Below are 13,003 nucleotides of genomic sequence, written 5' to 3'. Positions count from 1 at the left end.
TTCTTACTTGGTATAATTGTGTGATTTCCTGACTCGAATGAGGGAATTATGGGTAAATAAGGAAGATGAATTAAGTTGTAGAGTTTGTGGAAAGAACTTAACAATCACATTGGATTCCAAGAAGCTGCTGAATGTATTTGATTTGTTAATGTGCTTTTCCATTATCTCAGCTCATTACACATCATTATAGTCTCTGTGGCTCCCAAGTGGCGCAGCAGTCTAAGGCACTGCATCTCAATGCTAGAGGTGTCACTACAGACCCTGGTTTGATCCCAGGCTATATCACAACCAGCTGTGATCTGGAGTCCCTTTTGGCCCAGTGTCATCAAATCAAATTTTATTGGTCACATACACATGGTTAGCAGATGTTAATGTGAGTGTAGCAACTAGTTCCGACAGTGCAGTAATATCTAACAAGTAATCTAACAAATTCACTAACACTACCTTATCCACACAAATGTAAAGGGATGAATAAGGATATGCACATATAAATATATGGATGAGCGATGGCCGTGGGGCATAGGCACGATGCATATTCTATACCATATGTATATACGGTATAGAATACAGTATATAAATATGAGATAGGTAATGTAGGATTTGTAGACATTATTAAAGTGCCGTTATTTAAAGTGACTAGCGATACCTTTATTAAATCCATTTATTAAATTTAGTGGCCACAGATTTGTGCCTGGCAGCAGCCTCTCTATGTTAGAGATAAGCTGTTTATCAGTCTCTCGGTCCCAGCTTTGATGCACCTCTACTGACCTCGCCTTCTGGATGATAGTGGTGTGAACAGGCAGTGGCTCGGGTGGTTGTTGTCCTTGATGATCTTTTTGTCCTTCCTGTGACATCGGGTGCTGTAGGTGTCCTGGAGGGCAGGTAGTTTGACCCCGATGATGCATTGTGAAGGCCTCACTACCCTCTGGAGAGCCTTACGGTTGTGGGCGGAGCAGTTGCCGTACCAGGCGATGATACAGCCAACTGGATGCTCTTGATTGTGCATATATAAAAGTTTGTGAGGGTTTCAGTTGACAAGCTAAATTACTTCTGCCTCCTGAGGTTGAAGAGGTGTTGTTGCGCCTTCTTCACCACGCTGTCTGTGTGGGTGGACCATTTCAGTTTGTCTGTGAAGTATACGTCGAGGAGCTTAAAACTTTCCACCTTCTCCACTAGTGTCCCGTCTCCCTCTGCTATTTCCTGAAGTCCACGATCAACTCCTTTGTTTTGTTGACATTGAGTGAGTTGGAGGCGTGCATGGCCACGCAGTCATAGGTGAACAGGGAGTACAGGGGAGGGCTGAGAACGCACCCTTGTGGGGCCTCAGTGTCGAGGATCAGCGGGGTGGAGATATTGTTTCTTACCCTCACCACCTGGGGGCGGCCCGCAGGAAGTCTAGGACCCAATTACACAGGGCGGGATCAAGACCCAGGGTCTCAAGCTTAATGACGAGTTTGGAGGGTACTATGGTGTTAAATGCTGAGCTGTAGTCAATGAACAGCATTCTTACATAGGTACTCCTCTTGTCCATATGGGATAGGGCCGTGTGCAGTGTGATTTGTGCAGTGTGAAGCAAATTGGGCCTAGGGTGACAGGTAGGGTGGAGGTGATATGATGCTTGACTAGTCTCTCAAAGCTTTGGTAGCGGCCTCTGTCAGTGGCACTGTATTGTCCTCAAAGCGAGCGATGTCCGGTTTTCTTTTTGTAATCCGTGATTGACTGTAGACCCTGCAACATACGTCTTGTGTTTAAGCTGTTGAATTGCGACTTTACTTTGTCTCTATATGTCACGAGTCCGACCGAGGGTGGTTCCCTTTCCCGGTCGGGTGGCGCTCGGCGGTCGTCGTCACCGGCATATTAGCTGCCACTGATTGTCTCTCCTCCCCCTCCTTGTATGTTTAGTGGTAGCACCTGTGTATGTTAAATTAGTTTGTCTTTATTAGACAGCCGGCCCGCCTGGTTGTTGTGCGGGATTATTTCAATGTAACCTTTGGCTCTGTTGTAGAGGTACGTGTTAGTACTTGGTCGTGTATTTTTTCGTTGTACATTTTGATTCCCTGTGTTTGGGAACGTACCTATTGTGAGCACCCTGTGGTGCGTTGGTGCTATTAAAGACGCACAGCATTGAACTATCTGTCTCCTGCTTTTGACTCCACACCCACGACACCCGGAGCATTACACTATACTGACACTTTGCTTGTTTGATTGCCTTGCGGAGGGAATAGTTACACTGTTTTGTATTCGGTCATGATTCCATTTGCCTAGCCATGATTAAAAGCGGTGGTTTGCACATTCAGTTTTGCGCGAATGCTGCCATCAATCCACGGTTTCTGTTTAGGGAAGGTTTTAATGGTCACAGTGGGTACAACATCACCGATGCACTTGCTAACAAACTTGCTCACCGAGTCAGTGTATACGTCAATGTTGTTGTCTGAGGCTACCCGGAACTTATCCCAGTCCACGTGATCGAAGAAATCTTGAAGCATGAAATCCGATTGGTCAGACCAGTGTTGGATAAACCTGAGCACAGGCGTTTCCTGTTTTAGTTTCTGTCTATAGGCTGGGAGCAAGAAAATGGAGTCATGATCAGATTTGCCGAAGGGAGGGCGGGGAAGGGCTTTGTATGCATTGCGGAAGTTAGAGTAGCAATGGTCCAGAAAGCTACCGGCTCGTGCCGCGCATTCAATATGCTGATAGAATTTAGGAAGCCTTGTTCTCAGATTAGCTTTGTTAAAATCCCCAGCTACAATAAATGCAGCCTCAGGATACATGGTTTCCAGTTTACATAGTCCAGTGAAGTTCTTTTAGGGCCGTTGAGGTATCTGCTCACGGCTGTGATTATAATCAAAGAGAATTCTCTTGGTAGATAATGCGGTCTGCATTTGATTGTAAGGAATTGTAAGTCAGGTGAACAAAATAACTTGAGTTACTGAATGTTGTTATGATTACACCATGAGTCGTTAATCATAAGGGATACACCCCCTTCCTTCTTCTTACCAGAGAGATGTTTGTTTCTATCGGCGCGATGCGTGAAGAAACCAGGTGGCTGTACCGACTCTAACAACATATCCCAAGTGAGCCATGTTTCCGTGAAACAGAGAATGTTACAATCTCTGATGTCTCTCTGGAAGCCCTAATTTCGTCCACCTTGTTATCTAGAGATTGGACATCGGCAAGTAATATGCTGAGAAGCAGTGGATGGTGTGCTCGCCTTCTAAATGTGCCCAGTATGCCGCTCCATCTGCCTCTCCTGCGGCGACCACGTTGTTTTGTGTCGGCCTCTGGGATAAGATCCCATGTCCAGGGTGGAGGTCCGAACAAAGTATCTGCTTCAGGAAGTCATAATCCTGGTCATAATGTTGGTAAGTTGACATCGCTTTTATATCCAGTAGTTCTTCCTGGCTGAATGTAATAACACTTGAGATTTTCCTGGCTAACAATGTAAGAAATAATACATAAAAAAACAAGGTACTCAGGCTCTGTCGCAACCGGTTCAAACTGTTGTTCTCATTCTGTTATCTCTGACCGCATACCTAAAACATCTCTGAGTGCACCCCTTGGCTGACTAATCTCTATGTCACTTAGGGTTGTGTGTGAGTCTGTAGGGATTCACTTCTTATTTCTTTTACACTTATTCCTGGCACCATTGCTGGACACACCACCTTGTAAGGAGAAAAGACGTTGGGGCCACAGCACTTCTCTTTACCAGAATGCTTTGGGCCTTCGTTAAATTACACCCAGACAGACAGGAGTCATGATCAATGTCAGTGTGTGTGTGTGCAGTGGAAAAAATAAATGACTGACTTCTGAAGTGTGTCTGGGCTGATTCTAAATGATAACAGTGCCACCAGCTTTGTCAAGAACTTAGTAGTAAAAGAACCTCACTGAGTGAATTTCAGAGTGTGTGTGTGTGTGTGTTTTAGACACCACTTCTCACCATGGCTCTGACCAGCTTTTCATCCACCGACTTGCCGATGTCCTCTTCCTCGTACTGCTCATCATCCCACTACAGCAGTTCCAACACGTACCGGTCAGAGGGGTCTGGTGGTGGGGCGGCGGAACCCCTGTTTGAGCCCTCCCTGGATGCAGCAGTGGTGGGACCCTCAAAGCCTGTTTGGAGAGGAGGGGGATGTGGCCCCCCTGTCTGGCCCCCCTTCAGTGGACACCACAAGGACTCCTACGGGTACCCAGGTGAGTGGGGGGTTTGGGTAGAATAACAACGGTAAGCGGTGGTTAAATTGAGCGAGAGCTACCCAGGGCCAGGCTCCTACACCTTGGGTGAAAGGTAGTGACAGGTAGCCTCGTGGTTATGAGCTATTAAGAGCACTGGGACAGTAAACGAAAGGTCGCCAGTTTGAATCCCGAGCTGACTAGGTTAAAAAATCTCTAGAGGGACAACAGAGAATGGCAATTGAGTTGTAAGCTTAACCCACAAAATATAACTTGTTAAAAAATGTCTATCCCATCTATCAATGGTTAACCGGTTTGACTAGTTATGTTCAACACGCTCAGTTTTTTACCACAAAAAGAGTAGAACCATCTCGCCAGCTTTTACACTATGATTTGTATTACCATATTAAAACAGGAGTTGTTGAAGTAGTAGGCTTGACCTTTAAAGGTTAAGATCACTTTTTTTAACCAAATCTACATTTTGAAATTAAATGGCATTTTTTAGAAGTGTACAGACACTTGTTTTGCAATTTCACGTGCTTTTGAGAAACTTACCCCACCAGCGATACACTTCCCCAGGCTCGTTCTGCAGTATGGGAGCACGGATGAAACAGTATGGGAGCACGGATGAAACAGGAATAAAGGCTCCAAAAACACACAGAACGTATGTTTGCACATGGAAACTAAATGCTCATACTCATCTTACCCCATACTGCAGAACGAGTCGGAGGACGTCTATTACTAATATTATTGAAATCACAAAAAAAACCTGTCTGAAAACAATTATAACATGCCATTACTTTAAAAAAGTGAACTTGTCCTTTAAATGAAGGACAAATGTAAATGAATCACTAATTACACAAAATAAAATAATAATCTTAAGAATTGACTTTGTCAAAGCAACAGAACAACAAGAGCTTTACAAAGATGGGGAAGACGTAGGGGAAGTGGGTTAAAATCTTCCTAGAAGTCAGAAAAACATGAAGTGGGACATGTCAATATACTGATTTTTGGCACTTTAGCAAATCTTTATTCATATAAAATACGTCATTTATTACATTTTCCATGTGATTTATATTATAGGAAACTGATAACAGGCTTTTAAAATTCAATATTGGAGCACAATTGCTATTTAAAATATCAATAAGTATTTGTGAAACGACTCAGAAGGTGCTAGAGATGGTGGCAGTTACATGTATACTGGTACAAAAAGATGTCTACTGTAAAGTCTCCCTGTCAGAGTGTATGAACTGCCATTGTGGCTCCAGCCCATCCCCAGTGTCTTTGCTAAAGTGCTCTAAGAGGCAATAAGAGTGGCCTGTGTGTTGGACAGTGTCGAGACAGGGAAACTCTCATAGGTGCTAAAATGCCAAAGAGGGAATATAAAACTAAAGGAGCTCCCTCAGAGCCATAAACATACAATATGGAGTGTCTATGAGACTCTGTGTTTCTCACCACTTCATAAAATTATAACGATCGCTTTAAGTATGTGTTTATGGACTGTGTGACGCTACTGGGCGTCTAAAAACCCAAATCAAAATGAATATTAAACAATATTGTGAAATATATAAAAAAATATGAATGTGCTTACTTTCACATTGTTCTCTGTCTTACATAGAAAACAAGTTTTTAAAGAAAAAGTTTAAAGAAAAAAAATACTTAACATTTATGAGTAAGTCTTTGGTATCAACATTTATATGACAGAGAGGCTTGGTCCAATCTCTACTGACAAAATCTTCGTAATACTGTATTAATCAACTGTAACCACAAGTGAACTGACATTTTAGCCTTGTTTATACCTGGCGCTAAAATGGGTCCTGTCTCCTGATCTGGTCCACATTCTGATTGTGCCCACATTTTTAGATATGCTTTTACACATGGTATTCAAATGTGTCTCTTATTCATCCACTGTGTCCGCATTGTGACCAGATTTACTGGTCACTCCCTGTACGAAAATTATTTGACAGATATTCTTAATTATTTTTTAACATTTATTTTAATACATGTTGATGTCATAGATCAGTGATATTAGGCAGAATAAGGATGATTTAAACAGTTTCACTGTCAAGATCCATTTACACTTGTGAGGTATCCAGACACAATGTGTGCCTGACTACCTCCTTCAGGTGGGCAGGAAGATCTGATCACAATCAGATCATAAGGTGTATTTTGATCATCTACACCTGTCTACAAATGTGGGCACAATCAGCATGTGGACACAATCGGGACAAAGGTTAGCACCGGCTATAAAAGGGGCTCGAGTTTGTACTATGTAGCAGGTACTAGGAGTTAGCGAGGTTACTTTTGTCAACTCGAGATAACCAGTCATAAGAAAGTGGCTCACCTTTTGGCCAAGTACATTTCTATGGCAGCAAACCGTTCAGAACTAATCTGCTTCGAGGCGGAGCTCTAGAAAGACGCCAGAGTTTCCAAATAGGAATTCCGAGTTGAATGACGGTTCTAAACTATATTTCCCAGTTGGAGTAAAACAGTTTTTGAGTTCCCAGTTGTTTTGAACGCAGGGTTAACTCCATTTATCCTGAATGAAGTGTCTAAGTCACAAGTTGAGGACCAATGAAATAATTTAGTAATGACAGAATTTGCTTTCCAAACTGTACGTTTTTTATTTGGATTGTATTTGGAAATTTGCAAAAGGCAAATGACAGCTGCAACCAACCTCAGACATACACTATAATAGACATACACCCAGTGGCCAGTTTATTAGGTACACCACCCCCTTCATGAAAATGGTTCACTCTGAGAGACAGTGAGTCACGTGGCCAAAGCTTGCTGTACAAAGCAGGCAGACAGGCATCGAAGCATTCAGTTACTGTTTGAATCAAAAGTTAGAATGAGCAAAACTCGTGACCTAAGCAACTTTGAGCGTGGTATGATCGTCAGTTCCAGGCACGCTGGTTCCACAACAGTGTCTAGGGTTTACTGAGAATGATGCGACAAACAAAAAACTTCCAGTCAGCGGCAGTCCTGTGAGTGAAAAACAGCTTGTTGATGAGAGGTCGAAGGAGAATGACAAGAATCGTGCAAGCTAACAGGCAGGCCACAAACGGCAAAGTACAACAGTTGTGTGCAGAACGGCATCTCGGGAATGCACAACTCATCGGTCTTCGTTATGGATGGGCTATTGCTGCAGACGACCACATTGGGTTCCACTCCTATCAGCTAAATACAAGAAGAAGCGGAAGCAAAACTGGACAACTGAGTTGTGGAAAAACATCCCCATTCTGCTTGGTGTCAAAGATACAGGCTCGTGGCAGTGGTGTAATTGTATGGGGAATGTTTTGATACTAATTGAGCAACATTTCCATTCCGAAAGAATTCAGGATGTTCTGAAGGCCTGTCTTATCGTGAAGGCCTGTCTTATCGGCTGCTACCTGAATAGGTCTATCGGACAATTTTTCTTGGGTCACTATAACTATATCTATTTTGCCAATTGGATTGATCCCCTCTACCACACAGAACCCCACTAATCTACCGACGGAAACGCACAAGGTGGCTAAAAACAGACCTCCATCCTATGCTAGCATGCTACCGATGTCCCGGCAAGCTGTCTGAATCGTCATGACCCCAATCAACCTCACCCTTATGATCACTCGACTAAGCACCTCTCCTTAATGTCAATATGCTGTTGTGACGTTGTATTGGTTAATGTGACGACTGTTGCTCATCGAATGATTAAAGGTATCTAATTACGTGATTAACTGAATCAAGCAATGATTAACTCATTAACCTGGGGCACCATGGGAAAACTAGTTTTTATTGAGTTTGTATATCCCAAATTAACTCAAAGAATATCAGAATATCGATTTTACAACAGCTACTAATTAACTAGTTTCCTCTATCAGTGTCATAATCTGAATGTCGTATAGCCCTTGCGACTGCACGGATCCTGGTCCCACTAATGAATTTGTACCACATCAATCTTAATTTAATATTTATTTACTAAAAAGCTAAAATGATGATAAAAGATACACATAAACAAAACACATTATAGGCTATTGATTAGAACTTAGTATAACGGGCCAACACACTCTGGCGCGTTACCCAAAATGGGGATTTAAAAGAGAGAGAAAAAGGAGTACACAAGAGAAATATACATTTGGGTGAATTTGTCAGCTATGCTATTCTAACCTGAGCCTTGCCTCAAACTGCCGCTCTATGGGTCAGAATATAATGATGTAATTACTGTGGTGATGATCTCCGGGGATCCTCTGTGTGGACCGTTCCGCTTGTTCGATGACGCACCTCTCCTGTGCACCTCCCTGCTCGTCCTCCCGGTGTTAATGTCCCATTTTGGCTTAGGAGTCTGTTCCCTCACCCCTTTCTCTGGAAGGGGTCTTCTGAGGACAGACAGCTCTGTAGCTCAGAGCTCACAGCATAGGAATGAAATCCTTCAGGTACCACGATTCGATGGGAGATGGAGGCTAGGTGGTTCGACTTGAATTCATCCCCTTAGACACAGATAGAGTTCAGTGTGTCAAATCGGAGGGTCTGTTGTCTGGGCCTCTGGCAGTCTCTATGGGGGTGCCACAGGGTTCAATTATTGGACTGACTCTCTTCTCTGTATACATCTATGATGTCGCTCTAGCTGCTGGTGAGTCTCTGATCCACCTCTACGCAGACGACACCATTCTGTAAACTTCTGGCCCTTCTTTGGACACTGTGTTAACAACCCTCCAGGCGAGCGTCAATGCCATACAACTCTCCTTCTGTGTCCTCCAATTGCTCTTACATACAAGTAAAACTAAATACATGCTCTTCAACTCATTGCTGCCTGCACCTGCCTGCCTGTCCAACATCACTACTCTGGACGGCTCTGACTTAGAATATGTGGACAACTACAAATACCTAGGTGTCTGGTTAGACTGTAAACTCTCCTTCCAGATTCACATCAAACATCTCCAATCCAAAGTTAAATCTAGAATTGGCTTCCTATTTCGCAACAAAGCATCCTTCACTCATGCTGCCAAACATACCCTTGTAAAACTGACCATCCTACCGATCGTCGACTTCAGCGATGTCATTTACAAAATAGCCTCCAATACCATACTCAATAGATTGGATGCAGTCTATCACAGTGCCATCTGTTTTGTCACCAAAGCCCCATATACTACCCACCACTGCGACTTGAAGGCTCTCGTTGGCTGGCCCTCGCTTCATACTCGCCAAACCCACTGGCTCCAGGTCATCTACAAGACCCTGCTGGGTAAAGACCCCCTTATCTCAGCTCGCTGGTCACCATAGCAGCACCCACCAGTAGCACGCGCTCCAGCAGGTACAGTGCCATGCGAAAGTATTTGCCCCCCTTGAACTTTGCGACCTTTTGCCACATTTCAGGCTTCAAACATAAAGATATAAAACTGTATTTTTTTGTGAAGAATCAACAACAAGTGGGACACAATCATGAAGTGGAACAACATTTATTGGATATTTCAAACTTTTTTAACAAATCAAAAACTGAAAAATTGGCCGTGCAAAATTATTCAGCCCCCTTAAGTTAATACTTTGTAGTATGGACTTTGAATTGGCCATTCTAACACCTGGATATGTTTATTTTTGAACCATTCCATTGTAGATTTTGCTTTATGTTTTGGATCATTGTCTTGTTGGAAGACAAATCTCCGTCCCAGTCTCAGGTCTTTTGCAGACTCCATCAGGTTTTCTTCCAGAATGGTCCTGTATTTGGCTCCATCCATCTTCCCATAAATTTTAACCATCTTCTCTGTCCCTGCTGAAGAAAAGCAGGCCCAAACCAGGATGCTGCCTCCACCATGTTTGACAGTGGGGATGGTGTGTTCATTGTGATGAGCTGTATTGCTTTTACGCCAAACATAATGTTTTGTATTGTTGCCAAAAAGTTCAATTTTGGTTTCATCTGACCAGAGCACCTTCTTCCACATGTTTGGTGTGTCTCCCAGGTGGCTTGTGGCAAACTTTAAACGACACTTTTTATGGATATCTTTAAGAAATGGCTTTCTTCTTGCCACTCTTCCATAAAGGCCAGATTTGTGCAATATACGACTGACTCCCACCTCAGCTGTAGATCTCTGCAGTTCATCCAGAGTGATCATGGGCCTCTTGGCTGCATCTCTGATCAGTATTCTCCTTGTATGAGCTGAAAGTTTAGAGGGACGGCCAGGTCTTGGTAGATTTGCAGTGGTCTGATACTCCTTCCATTTCAATATTATCGCTTGCACAGTGCTCCTTGGTATGTTTAAAGCTTGGGAAATCTTTTTGTATCCAAATCCGGCTTTAAACTTCTTCACAACAGTATCTCGGACCTGCCTGGTGTGTTCCTTGTTCTTCATGATGCTCTCTGCGCTTTTAACGGACCTCTGAGACTATCACAGTGCAGGTGCATTTATACGGAGACTTGATTACACACAGGTGGATTGTATTTATCATCATTAGTCATTTAGGTCAACATTGGATCATTCAGAGATCCTCACTGAATTTCTGGAGAGAGTTTGCTGCACTGAAAGTAAAGGGGCTGAATAATTTTGCACGCTCAATTTTTCAGTTTTTGATTTGTTAAAAAAGTTTGAAATATCCAATAAATGTCGTTCCACTTCATGATTGTGTCCCACTTGTTGTTGACTCTTCACAAAAAAAATACAGTTTTATATCTTTATGTTTGAAGCCTGAAATGTGGCAAAAGGCCGAATACTTTCGCAAGGCACTGTATATCTCTCTGGTCACCCCCAAAACCAATTCTTCCTTTGGCCGCCTCTCCTTCCAGGTCTCTGCTGCCAATGACTGGAGCGAACTACAAAAATCTCTGAAACTGGAAACACTTATCTCCCTCACTAGCATTAAGCACCAGCTGCCAGAGCAGCTGACATATTACTGCACCTGTACATAGCCCATCTATAATTTAGCCCAAACAACTACCTCATTCACTAGTGTATTAATTTATTTTGCACCTTTGCATCCCATTATTTCTATCTCTACTTTGCACATTCTTCCACTGCAAATCAACCATTGCAGTGTTTTACTTGTGTCACACCCCGACCATAGTTTGCTTTGTATGTTCTATGTTTTGTTTGGTCAGGGTGTGATCTGAATGGGCATTCTATGTTGGATGTCTTGTTTGTCTATTTCTATGTCTGGCCTGATATGGTTCTCAATCAGAGGCAGGTGTTAGTCATTGTCTCTGATTGGGAACCATATTTAGGTAGCGTGTTTAGTGGGTGGTTGTCTCCTGTGTCAGTATTTGTACCACACGGGACTGTTTCGGGTTTTCACGTTTCTGGTTTTTGTAGTTTGTTCATGTATAGTTTCTTTATTAAAGAACCATGAATTAAAACCACGCTTTATATTGGTCCTCCTCTCCTTCACCAGAAGAATCCTGTTACAACTTGCTATATTGTATTTACTTTGCCACCATGGCCTTCTTTTTTCTTTACCTCCCTTATCTCACCTCATTTGCTCACATTGTATATATACTTATTTTTCTACTGTATTATTGACTGTATGTTTGTTTTACTCCATGTGTAACTCTGTGTTCTTGTATGTGTCGAACTGCTTTGCTTTATCTTGGCCAGGTCGCAATTGTAAATGAGATCTTGTTCTCAACTTGCCTACCTGGTTAAATAAAGGTGAAATAAATAAAAATGATATTCCCTTTCCATCTCTCCTTTACTCTTTCTCTGCTTGCTCTCTTTGTCATCTCCATCTTCTATTTCTCCTTCCCTCTACTTGGCCTCTCCCTCCATCCTTCTTCCTCCCTCATTCCACTCTCTCGCTCTCATCATACTCTCTCTGCCTCAGGTGTTGGAGAATGGGAGTGTCAGTGATACGTTTACACATAAGACCATGCTCTTGGAGGACATGGACCCCCTGTCGGTCAGGGGCACGCTGACCCCTGAGGGCAGACTAGTGGCCAGAGTCAGGAAGAACTCCACTATGGAGGCGCTGAAGCTCCCAAATCGGATGATTTGATTTCAGTAGATGTTTTACTTGTTTGTTTAGGTGTTGATGTTGATTGTTGTTGAATTAATAAATGTATGATCTTTTTAAAGAAAATGCATAAAAAAATGAATCATTAACAATGCACCATATTAAAGAAAGAAACATGGGGTTTGGTTTATTACATACACACACAGTGCACCCTGACAGACAGAACACCCCAAAAAGCGCCATACTGAACCCACTGGGTAGACCTGAGAGAGAGAGAGCTCTGTTCATGAATAAGTGACCAGCTATTGCTTGCACGTTTCCTGACAACAATGAATACTTGTCCAAAGCCATAGAGCCAGTAATATCCTGGATGATAATTGGTCTGACAAGATTTTAAGAGAAGCAAAAATAAATGTAATGCTTGTCATCCTTCATCTCCTCTCTCCATCTCCGAGCTTCTCGCTCTTTTGAGCACGCGCACACGGACATGCACACAGACCGGTCTGAGAAAGTCAGACCGAGTTTAGTTTGCTCAGGGAAACTTTCTTCATAGACCCCTCTGAACTTTTTTAGCAGCAATTTCATCTATCTGCCTGTCTGAATATGAGTCACAGTTAAAATATCCCCCCCTTGTTTCCTCCTCACTCTACTGTCGAGCTGGGGAGGAGGAATTTTACTGTGATACCTTACTGTATTATTAATCAATATGAAGTCCACATTGCCTGGGACAGGAGACGAAACTCAAAGTGGTTGTGTTGAGAACGTGTACAGCAGTTCCAGCAAGGAATGGCACCGGCACCACCACCTCCATCAAGGACTAGCACCGGCACCTCCATCAAGGACTTGCACCGGCACCTCCATCAAGGACTTGCACCGCCACCTCCATCAAGGACTAGCACCGGCACTAACACCTCCA

The 13,003-nt window shown here is 43.0% G+C and overlaps 1 protein-coding gene across 1 annotated transcript; it reads left to right on the top strand.

The window, feature by feature from the left end:
• Positions 1-3,938: 3,938 nt before the first annotated feature.
• On the top strand, positions 3,939-12,129 carry LOC135553432 (heat shock protein beta-7-like). Its single transcript, XM_064985552.1, has 3 exons — positions 3,939-4,191; positions 7,072-7,157; positions 11,959-12,129. Exons 1-3 carry the CDS (start codon positions 3,939-3,941, stop codon positions 12,127-12,129), a joined length of 510 nt encoding a protein of 169 aa, XP_064841624.1.
• The last annotated feature ends 874 nt before the right edge of the window (positions 12,130-13,003 follow it).

This window comes from Oncorhynchus masou, chromosome 13 (assembly GCF_036934945.1).
Source record: "Oncorhynchus masou masou isolate Uvic2021 chromosome 13, UVic_Omas_1.1, whole genome shotgun sequence".
Taxonomy (NCBI): domain Eukaryota; kingdom Metazoa; phylum Chordata; class Actinopteri; order Salmoniformes; family Salmonidae; genus Oncorhynchus; species Oncorhynchus masou.
This window is presented reverse-complemented; position numbering and strand designations above follow the sequence as displayed.

Bases quoted from the DNA above. Each gene is read 5' to 3' on its own strand.
- LOC135553432 (XM_064985552.1), top strand. From the start codon at position 3,939: ATGGCTCTGACCAGCTTTTCATCCACCGACTTGCCGATGTCCTCTTCC. The intron at 4,192-7,071 runs GTGAGTGGGGGG...TATGATCGTCAG, and splicing joins GGACTCCTACGGGTACCCAG to TTCCAGGCACGCTGGTTCCA. The intron at 7,158-11,958 runs GTGAGTGAAAAA...TCTCTGCCTCAG, and splicing joins TTCCAGTCAGCGGCAGTCCT to GTGTTGGAGAATGGGAGTGT.